Here is a 20600-nt window from a genome sequence, read left to right as displayed (position 1 = left end):
ATCCCCAGCCCTATTTTGTATTTTATTTAGAGACAGGGTCTCACTGAATTGCTTAGCACCTCGCTTTTGCTGAGGCTGACTTTGAACTCGCCATCCTCCTGCCTTAGCCTCCTGAGCAGCTGGGATTATAGGCATGTGCCACCACACCGGGCAGTGACTCAGTTTTCATAGTGACTGTCTCATACATGCACATTTTCCACCCATGTCATCAGTTTCTGATATCAAAGCAGAGGTGTCCACACTCACCCCACCTGATTCCTGAGTGGTGGGTGGGAAAAGGGCAATTTTGGGAGCAGGCCAGAAATCTTAGACTGTCACTATAGATATAAACAGGGAGAAAGGACTAGAAACCAGAGATGTTTAGAAGGGCTCAAGGTCACTCTTTAGGAGAAACCAGAGGGTCTGAGGAGACCAGATACCCTGATGTATTAGCTTCCTAGGGCTGTCAGAACAAAGGACTAACAACCTTAAAACAGCAGAAATTTATTGCCTCACAGTCCTGGAGGCTAGAAATCTAAAATCGAGGTGTTGGCAGGCTGTGCACTCTCTGAGGACTCAAGGGGAAAATCTGTTCCGTGCCTTTCCCTCCACTGTGGATGCTGCCAGCAGCCCTTGGCATTCCTTCACTTGTAGATGCCTCTTACGCCCAGGCCTCTGTCAGCACCCAGGGCCTCCCTGTGTTTCTGTGCTTGACATCTGCTCTGTGTGTGTTTGCGTCTCTGTTTTCTCTTCTTATGGAGTCGCCAATCATATTGAGTTAGGGGCCCACTCCACCCCAGCATGGCCTCATCTTCACTAATTCATCTGCAACCACCTCCTTTACAAAAAAGGTCAGAGGCTGAGGTTCTAGGAAAGACACAGAACTGGGTGATGCTGTTCAACCTAGCATACCTGAGTTCCCTCAATGACCCATTATTCTCAATCCTCTTTCTATTGTACCCTCCACATCTGCTTCTTCTTGTCCCCCCACCTCCAGTAGTATTTGACCATTGAGATTCTCTTCTATTAACCATTTTTTGGATCCAATTTCTCTATTCATATCTTTTATTTTTTACTTGGGTATTTCTAACATCATCCACTTTAAGGCTCAAGAATAGATCTGGTGGGGCTGGGGATGCGGCTCAAGCGGTAGCGCACTTGCCTGGCATGCGCGGGGCACTGGGTTCGCGGGGCGCTGGGTTCGATCCTCAGCACCACATAAAAATAAAATAAAGATGTTGTTTCCACTGAAAACTGGAAAATAAATATTAAAAAATTCTCTCTCTCTCTCTCTTTAAAAAAAAAGACTAGATCTGGTACAACCAGAGAGATGAAAAATTGTGCTCTATATGTGTAAAATGAATTGTAATGCATTCTGCTATCATATATAACAAATTAAAATTTAAAAAAAGAATAGATATGAACGCATTGCTACTATTGAATGGTCTCTTATGGTTATAATTCTAAAAGTTTAAATATCTCTTGACATCCATTCCCAGACAATATCCATTCCTGGTACAATAACTTTTACATGGACAAACTCAAGCAAGCCATCCATGACCCCACATCTGTTGTGTAGAAATGCTTCCCCTGTGACCTATTTTTTATTACAGCTTTGTATCGTCATTTAGCTTTTTAAGGGCTGTGTCATTGCCTCTCCAGCTATATTGTGAGTCCTTTGTGTCTTTGTATTCTCCCTTAGTACTTTGCATGTGGCCAGCGTTCAACGCTAAAAGGAAATCAATAAAAAAAAAAAAATGCATATGGTGATGTGGCTGAGGTGTCCTTATCCTGACAGCATTTTTTAATCACTAGCTGGATGCCTTTTTTCTAACTTTTATTTGTCCTCGGTGAATCTCATCAAATTCCTTCTTCCTGTTGGGCATCTCAAACCAACACATGGAGAAGACAGGTGGCTCTCCAAGGGAGCCTGAATTTCCTTCCAGCTGATCTCCCGGCTAACGAGCATAGAGGAAATTTCCCAAACTGGAAATGAGAGAAGGCCAGATTCAGAGGAGAAGCAGCCATCTATAAAAATGCCCGTTTCTCCTGGTCTGGCATAGGGCTAGGTGTGGTGCAAGGACTTTACAGGGCCCCATTGCATCTCAGTATAAGCCAAGGAGGTAGATACGTAAATGTCCAGAGTCCACGAGACATCTGATTGCCCAAGGCCACAGAGCTGTAACATTCTGGAATTGGAATGCAGGTCTGGCTGCCTCCAAAGTCTATGCTTTTTTTCTCCCCGCAACTTTACAATTTTGCCTTCTACTCTAGTCCCCTCATTTGATGTCTAAACCAAGACCTGGGGGAAAATGCAAGCTATCTTCAAAACACAAAAATGTTTGTGTTCTTCCTCAAACTCACTTGTTGGAGTCTAACCTCCCACGTGATGATCTGAGGAGGCGTGGCCTTAGAGGTGATTGGTTTATGAGCAGAATTAATGTTCTTACAAGAGACCCAGAGAGCACCCTTACTTTTCTACTATGGAGGACACAGCAAGAAGATGGCCCTCTATGAACCAGGAAGCGAGCCCTCGCTAGACACCGAATCTGTTGGTGCCTTGATCTTAAATTTCCCAGGTCCCAGCACTGTGAGAAATAAATGCACAGTATGTGTAGGCTGCATTATTATTAATAGTCCTAATGGACTAAGACAGAAATTGGGGGTGGGAGTGGGAAGCTGATCCAACAAATACCTAAAAATGAGAGAGTGGCTTCAGAATGGGACGATGGAGAGAGGCTGGAAGCTTAGAGGTGTTTTTATTTTTTGCTGAGAATGGACCTTCCAGGTGAGTGTGGTGAATGCTCAGAAAGAAAAGAGAAGAGCTGCAGACGGAAAGCCTCCATTTCCTTCAGCAATATCTGAGTAATCCTGAAAGCGATGTAGGTAGAAAGAAGGATGGAGAGGCCATTCTGAGGACGTTTCAGATGGAAACGAGGAATGTGCCATTGGAAAGGAGATTCTTGTTATAAAGTGGCAAAGAACTTGGTGGAATTGTGTTTGTATTCTAGGGTCTTGTGGAAGGTAGAGCCTGTGAGTGATAAAACCGGATGGTTAGCAGAGGAAATGTCCAAGCCATGTGTTGAAGGCACAGCTCGGCTCCTGACTGTACAGTGTCACAAGAGAGAAATGACTTAGAGATGGCAATTGTTAAGCAGGAAGGAAATAGAACCTAAAGATTTGGAAAATTCTCAGCCTGTCAATATTGCAAATATGAGGCCATTCATGCTGTAGCCAAATGACCATTTGATAAAGAGGTTGGTGTGGATTAGCCATCTCTACAGAAGCCAGGAGCAATTATTCTTCAAGACAATGAAAGAATGACCATGAAGGCAATTCAGAGGCCATTGGGGCTACCACTCCCACCACCGGCCCAGAGTGCCAGGGGCATGAGGTGTAGTGGGGAGGACAGTGTCAAAAAATGCAGTCACCCCCAGTTCAGACAGGCCTGGATGCCCTCGGCTCAGTGCCTCGAGGGTGGGGGGCCTTGCAGAGATTTGCATGTGGCTGTGCCTAGAACAGCCCCCAGCACAGAGTTGCTGTGGGGGCATCCCATAGAGCTATGGAGATCACACTGCCACCTAAGTAGTCCTGGATGGCAGAGTGTCAGCCAGGAAAGCCCAGGGGACACCACTCTAGCTAGGAGCACTGAGGAGGTGAGACCTGTGTCAGTGGGTCTGGATAAGTGACCCAAGAGGATTACTTCTGAGTGTTGAGGTATAATGTCGTTATATTTTGGATTTACTTGGGATCCATTACCCCTTTCTTCTTGCCTATTTCTCTCTTATTGGAATGGAAATGTCTATCATATACCTCTCCCACCACTGGAATTTGGAAGCATATCGCCTGTTGGTTTCACAGGCTCACAGCTAGAAGGGAATTTGCCTCAGGATGAATTGCATCTTGAGTCTCACCCATATCTGCTTTAGATGATATTTATATGAGACTTTGGATCTTCAATCTTAGAGTTGATATTAGAACAAGACTTTGGGGGGTTGTTGAGATGGGATAAATGTATTTTGTGTGCTGGAGTTTATCAACGGGGGGGTGGGGGTGGTCAGGAGTGTTTTAGGTTGAATTTTGTGTAACTCCAAAATTCATTTATTGAAACCCTGATCCCTAGTATGATGGTATTAAGAGGGGGAGGATTTGGGAGGTAATTAGGTCATGAGAAATGGGACAAGCATCCTTGTCAAAGAAACCACAGAGAGCTCTCTGCTATATGGAGTCCTGGTGAGAAGATTGCCATCTACAAACTCGGAAGTGGGCCCTCACCAGACACCAAACTGGCTGTTGTCTTGATTCGAGACTTCAGATCCCAGAACTGAGAAATACATTTCTTTTGCATATAAACTACACACATCGGTATACTTTTGATATACCAGTCTGAATGGATTAAGATAAGTTATTAGAAAAATTGTGAAATAAGAAATAATTCTTCAAGAAAAAAATATACAATACCCCCATCTGAGGCCAATACTATGAAGAAACAATCACAATTTTATTAATACTCCAAGTACAACCCGAGGGGCCTGAATACTTCAATGGGGAGTGGTCCAGTTATCTATTCCTATGAAAAAAAAAAAAAAAAAAACCCTATCCTGAAACCCAGAAGCTTTTAGAACAGTAATTTATGACTTGCTCTCACTATCCCAGGTTGACTGGGCTCTACGGGGAAATCCTGATTTATGGTCTTTCATATAGATGTAGTCAGAAGTTGGAAGGGGTCATCTGAAGGTTGGCCTAGGCTGGACCTCCAAAGGGCTCAACACTTGGCAGTTGATATGGGTTTCTGGTGGAGAGCTCAGCTCAAACTGTTGAGTGGAACGTCTACACATGGCCTCCCCAATGGCTTTTCATAACATGGCAGATGGGTTCCAAGAAGCAATGTCTCCAGAGCAAATATTTCACATGTCCAGAGTAGAAGTCATAAGGTTCTTAGAATGTCCCTTCTGCTGCAGTCTTGGTTGAATAAGATACCAGGATCAGTCCAGATGAAAAGAGAAGGAGGGGACCCCTTAATATAAGGGGGAGCACATGCATACAAAGAGGGAGTCATTGATGGGGCCATTTTCGGGGACTGACTACCATAGAAAGGGGCTTGACTAATATCCTGGATTAATAGTTCTGCCAAACTCATTGTGCCCGGGCAGCTTTGGGATGATCTCTGCCTCTCAGTGGGTCAGGCTGGCTGGGAGTGGAAGCCTCTGGCCAAGCTAGACAAGCCAGCTTCCTTGAAGCCCTCTGCTGAAGTGCTTGACGCCCAGCAGAGAGGGAGAGTGAAAACTGTCAATTGCAGAGAGCAAATTGCAAACCACAATTCTGCTGGCAACACCAGGTTTTCATTAGACCCACCATCTGGTTAATGGCACTACCCAAAACACTTCCCAGAGGCCTTCCCAGGATGCTCTTCTGGTGATGTTTAGACTGAAAAATTCTCTCCAGCTGCCATCTGCCAACTTTTGGCCTATCTTTCCTCAATGATAAGCTCTTGCTATCACTATTTTCTTTAATTAGACTTTATTTCCCAGAGTTTCCGTTGGATAGACTTGAGGTATAATTTGCTAGTGCTTTAAAATGATCTTCTTGCTGGGCATGGTGGTTGCTGCCTATAATCCCAGTAACTTGGGAGGCTGAGGCAGGAGGATTGCAAGTTTGAGGCCAGCCTCAGCAATTTAGCAAGACCCTGTCTCAAGATAAAAAATAAAAAAGGACTGGAAAGGTAGCTTAGTGGTAAAGCACTCCTAGGTTCAATCAAGGCAAAAGATAGCCTTGTATTCCCTCTGAATATCTGCTTTCTTATTCTTGGACTCTTGGATCCAATAGCCTCTCTGAGAAGGGATCCGAGAACAATGTCCTCTTATTTATATTACATCCTGCACTATTTTGTCTGTTCTTCTTTTGAACTGTGGTTTTTGTCCTTTGCTGTGCCGACTGTAAGCTTCCCTCAGCAGAGACAGTGTGTCCTTCACCTCTGTAGAATTCAGACATTGTCTTCTGTCCCAGGCCCTGGATGTTGCAGTGAGTCTATCTGGACCTTCTGCAGCTCAGGAACAGCTCAAGCCCAGCTCAGATGAACCCGGATTCCCAGTGGAGTTGTTGTCCCCCGCCCCCCCGCTGCCTCTCCTCGTTCACACACCTGGACCCACGTCCACCAGCGCCCTTCTTCACCCACAGTGTCTGGGACGGTGGGGGGGGGTCTTTACTGAAATTCCTGGGTCTTAAAAAGGGGCCACACATCACACTTCTGGCAGCTGACAGTTTAAAAAGTCACATACTTGACACTCCTGGTTTTGCAAAGCCCTTGGTCACTGGATGCTGGAATAGTCCTGGCCTTGCACAGAGACCTGGTTTCTATCATCATTCAGGCTTCTCCCTCCCCCAGGAACAGAAGATGCGCCTGTCTCATTTTCTCCCTTGGCACAGCACTCGGTCTCCCTTTGTTGTTTGAATCGTACTCTCAGGGACGATTTCCTGCCCCCTGGTGGCTTAATGCCTTTGCCAAGCGAGGAGGAATTCTAGTGCCAGGTGGAGGAGAGCAGGTTTTATTTACCTTGCTACCTTTGTGTTCTGAACACAAAGAACACAGCACAGAGTAGGTTTCGGTACCTATGTGTTGCATTAAACTGAGAGGGAAAAAATTGCCTTTTGATGGTTTTATTAGTCATTTTCAGCTTTTCCTTCATGGGCGGGGGCCATCCTGAGGCTGAAGTGTGATGTTGGCACTGGGCCCACACTCCATCTTTCCACCAGCACCACTGCCAGCGCCCGAGTGGGGACAAGAATCAGGACTACATTTTTTGCTTGCATCTAGATTCTGCTTATAGGTGGACAGGACCTGCAGCTGTCTTAGGCTAGATATTAAATTAGAGGCTGAACACCAAGAGCAGAAGGGGCTCATAAGGGCAGGAAGCCCCCCTGGGGGTAAAGTGCCCAATAGGTTGGGATCAACCAAGTAGCTAGGTGACCATCATTGCCCTAAAGTATTGCATGCTTCTTTGCTGACTTAAGAACAAAGGAGGAAATTCATTTTATCATGGTGAATTAGCATTTAGTTCTCCTTCTTTTCTGAATACCAATGAATGACCAAAGGAAGAATCACTCACTTACCCATATCCATCCAACCTGCACTTTTAAGTGCCTACTAAGTGCCAGATAGAGGTTCAGATGCTAAATTAATTGCAAGTGATTTTATACTTTGATGAGTTGTTGAATATTACATCCTTTCCCCATGCACCCCCCGCCAACTCACTGGGGGAATGAGCAGCCACTTTAAACTGGGCAGTCACAGAAAGTTTTCCTGAGGAAGGGACACCAATGACAAGGAGATGTGAATGAGAAGGAAAGCCAGCCCAGGGGAAGAATGGTCCAGGAGGGGAACCGTAAGACTCTGAAGTTCAATGAAGTTCAGTATTTATAAAACAAAAACAAACAAACAACCCCCCCATAGTATGTAGAAATAAATAGTTCCTATCAGCAGATGATAAGTTTGAGGAATTTCAGAAAAGGTATAAAGCAGATGGATCAAATTCATGCATGACAAAGCTGATCAAGAACAGTCTATGATGCCAGTAGAGTCATCAAAGACAGTAGCTGGGAAGGGGCTAGGGACAGAGCTCAGTGGCACAGTGCTTGCCTAGCATGTCCAAAGCCCTTCCCAAAGGAAGTCTGGGAAAATGCCAAGCTCTGGCTGCAGGACTGGAAATAGAGGCCACGGCTGGGCATTAGACAGGGGACATATGGAAGAAACTCAGTACAGAATAAGCGCCAAATGGAAGAAGGGGTTTGATAAGTAAAGGGGGGTGCTTTTTGTTCAGTTTCCAACACAAGCAAGAAGACCAGGGCAGTGCCTCTGCTAACATACAGCAAGTACACAGCGAAAAATCATCTCAGCAGCGCAGAGACCTCTAAAGACACCCCAGCTTTCCTGCTACCTCTAGCTGCTTCAGCAGATCTGACTGGGCTCCCCCAGGACCCATCACAGAGGGAGAAGAGTGGACTTCTTGGCGAGCACTCGAGGATGGAGCTGAGGGGCAGTAGAACCTCCATCTGGACCTGACTCAGGGCAGAGCACTTGTTCTGCTAAAGAAGGTGGGGCTCTGTCTCCCAAGGACCCCACAGCTGGGTCTTAGAGCTCTGAGAGAGGATCCAGTCTCAGGCTGCTCTGCATTCAGAGGGGTCCCTGACAATATACCCGAGCCCTCCCACTGATACACATGGGGGTGCGGGGGCGGGGGGGAGGCATCCCTATAGCGGCAGGAACTGCTCAGAGGAAAGCAGCCAGGGCCAACTCAGGGAACCACACCAGGAGTCCCCAAACCATGGTGTGTCCCAGAATCTCCTCCAGTGCTTGCCGAAGAAGCAGGTGCCAAGGGCTGGGCATGGAGCTCTGTGGTAAAGTACCTGTGTAGCCTATGAGAGGCCCTGCGTTCAATCCCCTGTACCAGAAGGGGAAAAAATTTTTAGATGTCCAGAGCCTCTCCAGGGCATTTTTTTTTTTTTTGCATGTGTATTTTTAATGTTCACAGTTTGAGAACCATTGACTTGCACAGTTGCTGAGTGAGCTCTCAGCACCTATTGATATTGTTTCCTAACCCAAGACTATGCTGGGGTATTAAAAGAAAAAATAAATAGCAAAGACCTTCATTTATGAAAGTGAATGGTCCCTCAAGTCACTGGGATGTGCAAGGAATCTTCTGCTCCGAGCAGTGATTGGAGCTACAAAACAATGATCCTCTGATTAGTGATGGCCAGGGACCCAGACAAGGGGGCAGAAATGGAATGGAGATATTTAAATACAAAATAAGAGAAATAAAATCTGTATCATGCTCTCCAGGGGATTCAGGGGGATAGACATGAAGAGAGCAGAGCAGGCTGCTAAGAACAAAACCCAGCCAGCACCATCAGGACGGAAAGCGTGATTGTTGCCACCCCTCCCAATTCTCAGTGGGAAAAGAAAAACTCACCAAAGCAAAAAATCACAGAATGGACACCACCGAAACCCACACTGGGGACTCTGAAGAGCAGCAATTCCAGAGGTTCTCTCCTTTGAGTATAAAATAAAAAGCCTAAGAGATGGAAATTAAGATTGGGAAAAGATAAGAGAGATGGCAGCTCCATTCTGGAAGTCAAGGATTCCTACAAAAGGATTTCCTGAAAAGAGAGGGTAGAATGGAAAAAAAGAAAAGGTGTGATTAAACAATTAAAAAAAAAAAAGGAGAAAGACAAAAGACCCTGAGTTCAAGAGAGCTGTAAGTTTTTGAATCAGAATGAAAGAAACTACCTGAATCATGTAGAAATATAAATAAAAAGAGATGCTCATTGACATACGATAGAAGTTTGAAAATCTATCAAGTTCATGTACATCTGGAAAAGAATGGGATGTGGAAGAGGTGAATTAAAAGTTTCTGCTTTTAATTTTACATATTTCACTCTATGTGTTTTTATTTTAGTGACATTTTTAATTAAAATATTTCAAAGTAACGTTTTCTTTAATAGAGCTATAAAAAAAGTTGGCATCATGGGAGAAATAGACAAACTCTAGATAGGGCAGAGGGGTGGGAGGGGAAGGGAGGGGGCAGGGGGTAATTAATGATGCTGGAATGTGATGATCATAACTATCCAAAGTACAGGTATGAAGAGACGAATTGGTGTGAATATACTATGTATACAACCAGAGATATGAAAAATTGTGCTCTATATGTGTACTAAGAATTGCAATGCATTCTGCTGTCATAGATAAATTTAAAAAAATTGGCATAAAACTTGACTAGTGAAGCAAAAGTCAGGGAAGAGGAAAAGAAACAAGAATGATATTCAGAAAATATAAAGTTATCAGGAAAAAGATACAATAAATGATCAAAGTAAATTCAAAGGTTATCCTTCCCAATACCCAAAGCAAAACAGCACTAGAAAAAAATGATCTGAGGACATTATAACCGTCAAATCAAAAAGAATGGACATCCAGTAGCCAGGTGAAGACTCTCGAATATATTAATAAAGAAATAGAAAGTTAAATGAGACTTCCCCCCCCAACCTATTGGATTTGCAAAGTTAAAATGCTTGGGTTTGTAAGGATGTGGGGAAACAAGAACTTTCAATGAGGGTATGAAAAAAATTTGTTTTAGTTTTGCTCAAGAGGAATCTAGGCACATGATCTAAAATTAAAATATGTGTACCATTCCCAGAAATTCTACTCCTGGAAAATTTATATTAAAGAAATAATTGGACTTGTATACAGCGATGTTCCTTGAATCATTGTTAATGTTATAAAAAAGACATGACTTAAATATTTATGACCCAGGGATGGATTAAATATATTTTACTTCACTCATGCCAGGGGATATTATGCAGATATTTAAAAAGGATAAGGTGACTCCATGTGGGCTCACATGGAAAGATTGCCATGATACATTGCCAATTAAAAATATTGAGCAGAATATATAGATAAAGAACCCAATTATACTAAAGAGTAGGATATTTTATATGTGTACAAATCTAAAGGGATAGACACTAAATTAGAGGTTCCCAAACTTTCTGAGTTCATGACACCCTTAGTAACTTAAGTTTTTCATGGTCCCCTTGGGCCAGAAAAATCCCTAACAGTTATTAAGTTCAGGATCAATCAACTTAATATGTATTTATGTACTTACGTGAAATGCAAATAAATTGAAAGAAAAAAAAATTTCTTTCTTTCTTTTTTTTTTTTTTTTGGTACTAGAGATTGACCGCAGGGGCATTCAACCACTGAGCCACATCTCCAGTCCTATTTTGTATTTTATAGAGACAGAGACTCACGGGAGTTGCTTAGTGTCTTGTTTTTGCCCTATTTTGTATTTTATTTAGAGACAGGGTCTCACTGAGTTGCTTAGTCTCTCACTTTTGCTGAGGCTGGCTTTGAACTCATGATCCTCCTGCCTCAGCCTCCCAAGTGGCTGGGATAACAGACATGCGTCACCTTGCCTGGCTATAAATAGCCAGCCACAATGTAAACCTCCTGGGAACTGCACATTTTCTCAAACTTTGGAATCAGATTGGATTCTACCACTCTCTTTTCTTCTCCCAGGTCGATTTTTATACCGCATTAACTTTTTATCCCAGAAACTGCTCTGAACAATCTAGATTTGCAAAAGGTGACATCATTGAGAAGGATGGAATACGCTCTGTGGTTGACAGGGAGCCACCCTAAGCCTGTAGCTTACACCGTCTCTGACAGCTGACAGACATTGCTCTTCCCATCAACCATTTAGTCCATGGTAGCCCTAGTTCCCCCCTGCAGCTTGGAAACTAGGGCGTCAGACTATAAACAGGGGTTCTTCCTAGAAAATGATATTGGGCGAGAGGGAGAGAGGATTTTCTTCCTTAGGCACGTATGGATTGCTTTTTAAACTTTTCATAATAAGCATTTATGACTTTTACTAATTTTTAGAAGGTTTCTCCATTTCAAGAGAAGATGCCAGAAAAACATAAAAAAGTGAAAGAGAACGTCAGTGTGACAGAAAAATGAGAAAAGAAATGTCATCCAGTTAGGGGGCAGAGGTTGTGAAGGCACAGAGCGCAGAATTGTTTACGCGCCTCCTGTAATTTTGGAAGTGGTCCAAGACCCTCTGGGCTTCCCTTGATCAGCGATTAAGTAGCTACATCTGTTCCCCTCACAGGGCAGGAGCGCCTGGGTGATGGAATTACTGCTGCCAAGTTTTCCAGAAGAGCAGAGTGATGACATTCACAGCCCTGGAACCCTCTGCCTGGGTTGCAGTCCTAACTGCCACATACTAGCTGTGTGACCTTGGACAAGTTCATGAACTCTGCTGTGCCTGAGTTTCCTCATCAGTTCCATGGCAAGAATAATAATGCTTAATAATGTTTATGTGCTGAGAGAATTGAAGACATCTACTGTGTGATATGGCCAGTATAGAGCAAGTGAGTGCCAGCGAACACTGCTACTGCCTGCTAAGAAGAAAACACAGATTTCTTTTTTTATAGGAAAAAGTGAGTGACTGCCCAGTTATTGCAATGCACAAAGGGTCAGAGAGAGGTCAGAGGGAAGCCACAAGGACCCACCTACAAATCAAAGCTCTAAGGAGATAGAAAGATGGAACAAGCAGAACTCAGTCGGGGATTCCTGGCAAGGTTCCTGTGTTAGCAATAAAACGCGTCAGATGAAGATAGGGAGTAATGTGATCTCATAGTTTTTTTCCCCCTGCAACCCTCCTGCTTCCAAACCTTAAAACATTTTTTTACCTCATCTCTATGTCCCATAAGGCGATGTCATCACTGATCCAGGGATTAGATGGCTCTGCGGGCGTTATGAAAGGATCATATTCCACATACTGTTCCGTGTAAGCAATTAAGCTGCAGGAGGGAAGCACAGAAAGGCACTGACTTCCCGGAAAAATGGCAACTCTGTTTCCCACAAATAGGAGAGCAGTCTTCCTATGACTCTAAATTAAAAAAGAATGTTCCTACTCCCACTTCTGACCAACCAACCAAACTGCTTTCACTAGTCCTCGTTCCCTTCCTGTTATGAACATCAGCTCTGCATCTTATGGCTGCAGTCATAGTATACAGATGAATTTTAAGACCTCCCCCGCCCCCCGTCCTGGTTTACCTGCAGCTTAGCGCACCATCTTGCTTTGCTTGTGCTAGCCTTACGGATGCATTGGTCCAAACCTGCTTGAATTGCCTTCCTGCAAAGACCACAGGTCTCAAGGCATCAGGAGCTCACAGAAGACACTATGTATGGTTCTGCCAGGTGGCGGACCCAGCATTCACAAACAGGGGACTTTCTTATGGGAAAGTCTTTTAAATCCTGGCACACCGCAAGGAGTTCACATAAGCATTTTCCCAAAAAGCCATTTCATTTTTCTAGCTATAATTACAACTATATATATATACATACACACACACACACACACACAAACACACACACACACCTATATATATATCTAATATATAATGTAAAACAATCAAGTAGTATTAAATGGTTCTCGGTATCCTCTAAAAAGCAGTTATTGTTTTCTCTTATCTCTTCTTCCAGAGGCATCTACGTTCTATCTTCTGTTCCTTCTTCTTGTCTATTTTAACATTATGTGCTTTTGTAGCTGTTCTCAATTTGTCAATTCTGGACAAGGATTTAACTTCCTACTCACTAGTCTCCCAGCCCACCACTGCCCACCCTTCAGTGTTCTTCCAAACAGACTTGTATAACTATTTTTGTTAAACCAGTGGTCAGTGTCCACATTATTAAACTGGATAAAATTGTTGCTCAGCCCAGTAGCTAACTACTGCTTTCCAAGTGTCTTGAACAAACCTGTAAAACCCTTAGCAAAAGCTTTTTCACATTTTATACATATGAGATAATTAATCAGTTCTCTTTCTATTCCCTAGAGATCTTCTCCCCTATCTCCTGGAAGTCCTCTTGTCCACAGTCTGTAGCTCTCTTTTCCCAACATGGACTGTTGTCTCCATAGACCTGAAGCAAAATCATCATCCTGAGACTTCCATTACTTCTATTGAAACCTCATTTCTCAGATTCTGTGTCTGGATCTTGGTTTATATATCACATTTTCTTTATCCATTCATCTGCTGAAGGGCATTTATTTGGTTATATAGTTTAGCTATTTTGAGTTCAGCTGCTATAGACATTGATGTGACTGTGTCACTGTAGTATTATGATTTTAAGTCCTTTGGGTAGGGTATTAAGCAAGGAGTCGGATAGCCGGATCAAATGGCGGTTCCATTCCAAGTTTTCTGAGAAATCTTATACTGCTTTCATAATGGTTGCACCACTTTGCAGACCCACCAGCAATGTACGAGTGTACCTTTCCCCCCACATCCTCACCAACATTTATTGTTGTTTGTATTCTTGATAATTGAAGATAGAACCTCTTTTATCTAATTACTTACAAGTTACGGAGGAGGCCATCCCCTGCTGGAGTACTGGTCCAGGTTGGAAGACCTTAGATTTAGTTCTTGGTTAAGACATCAAATTACTTTTATCAAGTTTACCATATATTATATAATAGCCTTGTTGACAGGTAAAAAAAAAATAGGAAAGCATTTCAAAGTAATCTTGAAGTCCTCTATAATCGTCACATATATGATTGAAAGCACCATTCCAGGAGAGGTAGATCATGTGTCCTCAAAGTCTTATATAGGCTCTTCAGTGTTTCTCATTGAATTTTAAAAGGCCAGAGAGCAACTATTGAAGTGGGAAGTGCTGCCTGGTGACTCAAACCACAGTGACACACTGGCTTCCAACCAGGTCTCTTTTGGAGAAATTTGGGAGCATTTTTAGAGAACTGGATGGAGAAGGGGTGGTGTGATGGTTAATCTGAATTGTCGACTTGATTGGATTAAGAGGCTTATGGGTGTGTCAATGAGGGTGTGTCTAGCAATGATTGGCATGTGGGATAGCCAACTGAAATGGAGACCCACCCTAAGTATGGGCAGCTCCATCCAATAGGATGATGACTTGGATGGAATAAAAGTTGGAAGAACAAAGACAGCAGCAGATGCAAGCTCAATTCTTCTTTTTTCTTTTTTTGTGGTGCTGGGGATTGAACCCAGGGCCTTGTGCATGCAAGGCAAGCACTCAACCAACTGAACTATATCCCCAGCCCTTAATTCTTCTTGAATGAGTTCTTGATTGCTGCTGTGATGGTCTGAGGCTATGGGACTCTGGCTTCTTCACTCTTCCAAAGTGGACTCTGCCAGTGATTCTCCAGAAGCCTTTGGTCTTGGACTAGGGTAGCACTGTTGATCCTTCTTGTTCTGGAGCTTCAGCCCCTTGGACTGTTGTGCAGCTACTGGTTGGTCCAGCTCTCCAGAGTACAGATGGCTATTGGGGACTTTCCAGCTTCTGGTTGTGTAAGCCATCCTAACAAATCCCCATTTTATAATTATACTGCCTGTTGATTCTGTTCCTCTAGAGAACCCTGACTAATACAGGTGGTGAGATTTAATGGTGATCTTGGTTCAAGAAATTGTGGTCCAAGGCAGGATGTTGGAGCCACCCACGCCAAGAAACAAGATATGGATGAGCAGGCACCCAAGGTACTTCTGGGCTTTAGCTTGGTTCTACTCATCCACTGAAAGCTGCACCATGATGTGCACACAGGGAAAATTTAGGGGCTGCCATGGACCCATTTGTAAGCTCTGCTCCTGGCCCTGGTTGATTTGCTCAGAAACAGATGCCTGCCCCAAGTGGGGTCAATGTTCTCTTTTTCTGGCTTCAGCAGTGGAAGCTATACCGTCACAAAGACAGGAGCTAGAGATGGTCACATTTCCTACCACACATCTGTAGTGAAATAGACTGAGGCTGTGTGGAAAGTGGAGAAAGAGCAGCGGTGAAGAAGGACTCTCAGAGGTGCTAAAAGCCCTGGCTCTGACTCTTTCAAGCTTTGTTGCATGGCCATCCATCCCAGAGTTCAATCTGCAGCAGTATATTCCAAGGATCTATATAGGCTTTATTTTTTGCTGAACCAAATCAAACTGGGGTTGCTTGGCTTGAAACCTAATTAATACATTGAAAGGGGGGTGACAGGGAGGGGAATATGAAGGCATGTTCATATTTCTTTTGTAGCACCGGCCAAGGAGGCTCCCTGTCCCCAAGAATATGTGCTTCCTGGGATGCACAGATCACAGGATGAACAAAGTCTGCTCAGGAGGCACAGAACAAAGAAAAGGCCAGGCAGGCAATGAAGGAGACGACCATGATCAATACCCGAAGTCAATACTAATGACCCCAGAAAGACTTGGGGAAGGACAGCGAAAGCATAAGGGAAAGTACAACAGAGGCAGGTAAAGGGCTTTGTGGGAGGTCCCCCACATACACGGATGCATGTGGCAGAAAAGCAGGAGGAGGAGGAGATGGAAAACAGAAAATAAACATAAGAAATCTAGAGGACGCTCATTAGGAACAATATTTCTCACTGGGCTTCTTTAAACGTTCTTGCGCCCTTGTCCCTGACGCCTTCTGATCACTCTCTGGCTTTCTTATTTTGGAGTTCTTGCATCAGTAGAAGATGCTATCTATCAACCTTTGTCAATGTGCCACCCACCATCACTGGGGCTTTGAACTGGCCCCTGGGTGGAGATGCAGAGCTGGCTGATCTGTCCACACACTCCTGCTCCCTCTCTCTGGAGTAGCTGGCACAAATCAGCCAGATGCTGCCATGGAGACACTCTGGTCAGTCGGCCATTTAGAAGACAGCGTTCGGCACTCCTGATGTCATTAAACAGCAAACAGGTCTCCGGGTCACGGGGAGATGCTCGCACTGAGTTAACGGCAAAGTCCGGTTTCCAACTCCATTAACCAGTCATGGGGTGCCAAATGGTTATTAATTCAAAACCTTCTTGATTTAGAATGTGATTAGGGTCTACCTTGGATAAACTTGAAGAAGAAGGAAATGATGAAAGGGAGTTTAGAAAACCTTTAGTCCAACCACTTGGAAAAATCTGGAAAAAAGTTTTGGATGTGATCCTTTCTTTCTGAACTACAGCAACAACAACAACAAAAAAAAAAATGACTTGACTTGGTTACAAATAATGTGACTTGTAAATAAAGAAACATTTGGCCGTGGAGTTGGAGGAAGAAGAGATGCGGCCCCCCAGGTGGAGTGACACTGAGGAAGGCATCCCAGGAGCTCAGTGCACGTATGTGGGGTTTGGTTTGCAGAGTGGGTAGGAGAGGAGATGAAGAGGCACCAATGTGGTTATTTTTCAAGGGAGAACAAGGCAAGGAGAGAAAGGCACTGTGGCACAGGGACCATCATTTCCACTTTAGTAGTACAGTGGAAATGTGCCAAGGCATTCCTGACGTCACAGCCTCCAAACAAGCTGGAAACCGGACACCGAGGGTGCAAGGGGCGAGGAGGAGGACGTGTGTCACCTTCCCCTTGGTGTGTGTCAGTTTCTAAACTGATACACGAAAGAGAGCTGGAACAGAAGGAGGACCTGGTGAGAGAGAAGGAAAAGCAGGACAGAGAGGAAGCTGGGTTCCCATCAGTTAGTTAATTAGGGTTTTTCATGTAGGAGAAGGTGGGGAGGAGAGAGGACAGATAAAGAACTCCCTTCCTAGTACCTCGGGAGGCTGGGGCAGGAGGCTCTCGGGTTCAAAGCCAGCCTCAGCAACTTTTGAGGACTTCAGCAACTTAGTGAGACCCTGTCTCTAAATAAAATATAAAAAGGGGCTGGGGATGTGGCTCAGTGGTTAAGTGCCCTTGGGTTCAATCCCCGGTTACCCCTCACCTAATCCCCAAATTCAGACAGACAGACAGAAAGAATTCCTTAACCATTGGTTACCCAGAGGAAATCTATTCAATAGAGAAACTTGGGATGAGTGAAGGGACTTTGGGCCCCTCAGAAAGAAGAGCAAATGCCAGGAAAGGTCTCCTGGACCTTTTTTCCTTGTACGCTACAGATTCCAGGTCCTGGTCTGGATGCGGTGACCCTGGCTATAAATGTTACCTCTGATCTTTTTTTCCTGTCTCCTCAGTTGGACTGGGAGAAAGGAGAAGGACCTCATGGTTTCTGGAATCACACAAGAGCTAAGTTGTAATGAATTCTTTGGCCTCCTTTTCCCCCTTCCCTTGAATCTATCATTAGACATTAAGTTCACGGACTTCTATCACCCCAGCAGGTTTTTAATAGAGCCTTAGGGTACTCAGTCCCTTGCTGTCTTATCTCATTTCATTAATTACATTTCATGATCACTGCAGGTCAGGAGGCAGAGGAGAAACCAGCACCCAATTTCAGGGAGCAGCGGCAATCTCAGAGATAGGCAAGCAGGATGATGTTAAAAAAAAAAATCAATGCAGCAGTCAGCCATGACTCACACATGGCTCCCAGGAATGGGCGAGGATGAGCCAAGCGCAGACGCAGACTCAAAACGAAACAACTTGATCTCTTCATGCACAGGCAATGTTCTGGGGTACCTGGGTGATGGTGACCCTGGCGTAGCTCAGCACCACTGCAGATGGGAAGAACCTGACAACATGATGAACAGCTTGGAACTAAAATGTACAATTCTGTATTTTTGAAGTTGGTCTGTCAAGCACTGTTAGGCTTGGGTGAGTAGAAAAGAGACTCTTTTGGGAACTCTTGCAAAGAGGAGGAAGACCTCATTTATTTGGCACCTCTGACTTTCCAGAGAACATAGACAAGTGACCAAAGGAGCCTCTTAGGGGAATCTACAGGGGAAATAAACTTCAGGCCTCAAAATTCATTGTCTATCATGAAAGATAGCACATGTCACAGAGAAGACACTTTGTTCTGGCTTTAGGATTAAGGCTAATACTTGGTTATTTGGTTTCCTAGTGTGTAAGATTCAAATTTCAAAAATGGATTCCATTGCCCTAGACCTTGAATCGAGTCTGGGCTTATGTCTTGCTTTATATGATAAAATTCTACAGAAAATGACAGAGGGCCAATTCCAAGCCTCAAGAGGTTTTGCCTGCTTCTTCTCTCTTGTAATTCCACTGTCCCTGTGTGGACAAAATCAAGCCAGCCTGCTAGAGTCCAAGTGGATCAGAGCCCAGTTGTCCCAGTTGAGGACATTAGAAACCTGTAGAAGCCAAACACGTGAGACAGTCCAGCCAAGATCAGCAGAGTAGCCCCCGTAATCCACAGCAGCATGAACACACATGGCTGAGCCCATGCAGCCAACTGGCCCATGGACATGTGAGTAATATAAAAGGCCTATACAGGGTTGGGATTGTGGCTCAGAGGTAGAGCGCTCACCTAGCATGCATGAGGCACTGGGTTCAATCCTCAGCACCATATAAATATAAAATAAAGATACTGTGCCCAACTATAACTAAAAAAAATACATATTAAAAAAAGGCCTATACAGCAGTCCTCCCTTATGGATGGTTTTTCTTTTTTGTAGTTTTGGTTATCCATAGTCAATTGCAGCCTAGAAATATTAAATGGAAAATTCTAGGAATGAATAATTCATGTTTTAAATTGCTTGCTGGTTGGAGTAGTATAATGAAATCTTGAGCTCTTCTGCTCTACCCAGGACATGAATCATGTCTTTATCCAGTGTATCTATGCTGTATATGCTACCTGCCTGTTAGTCACTTAGTAGCCATCTGGGCTATCAGATCCACTGTCATGGCATTGCAATGCTTGTGTTTGAGTAGTCCTTGTTTTACTTAATAATGACCCCTAAAGTGCCAGAGTAGTGATGATAGTAATTCAGAGGAGCCCAAAAGAAGCCATAAAGTACTTCAAGTGAAAAGGTGAAAGTACCCAAAGTTATTTAGAGAGACCACATTCATGTAACTTTTATTATACTATATTGTTCGGATTGTTCTGTTTTATTATAGGTTATTTAAATCTTTTACTGCACATAATTTACAAGTTAAACTTTACTACAGGTATGTATGCATAGGAAAAAATAGTATAGAGAGCGCAGTACTAGCTGCAGTTTCGGGCATCCATTGGAGGTCTTAGAATGAATCCCTTGTAGATAAGGGGAGAGTACTGTAGGTTTTAAGCCACCGTATTTTGGGGTGCTTTGCTAGTTAGCCATAGCTAACTGACACAACCAGTCAGCCACAGATTGGGAAGGGATGTTGGTTAGGAAGGAAGGGCTGCTAGAGACAAGCATGTGGATAGGAAGAAGGAAACAAGCCCACACTAAAAACCTAAAAACAGGGACTCAAAGAGCAGAATGGTCTGGGGCCATTTGGGGAAGGGAAAGCAGATTGTGGAACCTCTTAAGATCCTGATCACCGACAGAACTTTACAGCACAATATAAGGACACCGGCCCACGTCATCCAGAAGTAACTGACATGTAGCATTGCCGCAGTCTGGCTGGGCACAAATGCCGCAGTCTGGCTGGGCACACAATCACGAGCCACCACACAGCTTGTAGATTCAAACAGCAACTCTTTATTCCCGAACTCATACCAGCCGTCTACAATCACGTCCTGGGGAAATCCACGTTCTCTGCCCAAATCCACCTCCACTGGGCATCTATCTCCAAAATATACTGTCTGAATCCCGTGAGAACTCAGGCAGCAGGATACGCCCTATTCCCAGCAGGAATAATCTTAAACCTTAAACCTGGAACCTAAACCGGGAACGCCCTAATCCGCCTTGGTCCTTGAATAAGGTCACCTACATTCAATGTCACTGCAACATGGGGTACGCTGGCAAGGAAATTGTCATACCTACTTGGCTAATGGCTCCCAGCATAGCATCCTTTCTTTAAGAAAGCAAGTATGCAAATGATCTTTAAGAAAGATTTTCACTTAAAATAGTTAAAATCAAAAGCTTAAGTATTCAGTGGTATCCGTCTGGAAAGTTCATTTGTGTGTGAAACGAAAACTGATACCTCAGGTGGGCTTTGGTGCTGCTTCTGGGTACAAAAGGCACCCTGGGAAATGCAGCTTGGTCACCAGGATGCTGGGATTTCAGGGGCATTTTAACATTTGTGGGGACAATGGACAGAATATTTGAAATTGGGGTGACCTGAGAAAATTGTGCAGAAGAGCCAGTCTCCGCATGCGAGGTCCCTCTCTCCCCGGAGGCTCCAGATTAGCAGTGCCATGGAAGCAGAGGAGGGAGCCACCTAAATTGTGGGCTGCAGCACCAGCCTCTGGCTGCCTGC

The 20600-nt window shown here is 44.1% G+C and overlaps 1 protein-coding gene across 6 annotated transcripts in view; it reads right to left on the bottom strand.

Moving 5' to 3' along the window:
• Positions 1–20600, bottom strand: part of Rgs6 (regulator of G protein signaling 6) — a 579659-nt gene that overhangs the window by 50672 nt on the left and 508387 nt on the right. For all 6 annotated transcript variants that reach the window (XM_048798913.1, XM_048798911.1, XM_048798916.1 and 3 more), the window contains exon 13: positions 12220–12330. In XM_048798913.1, coding sequence (XP_048654870.1) covers positions 12220–12330 — 111 coding nt within the window. The remainder of the gene's footprint in view (positions 1–12219; positions 12331–20600) is intronic.

Source organism: Marmota marmota, unplaced genomic scaffold, assembly GCF_001458135.2.
Source record: "Marmota marmota marmota unplaced genomic scaffold, marMar, whole genome shotgun sequence".
In the NCBI taxonomy this organism is placed as follows: Eukaryota; Metazoa; Chordata; class Mammalia; order Rodentia; family Sciuridae; genus Marmota; species Marmota marmota.
The sequence above is the reverse complement of the archived record's forward strand: the minus strand, read 5'-3'. Positions and strand labels throughout refer to the sequence as shown.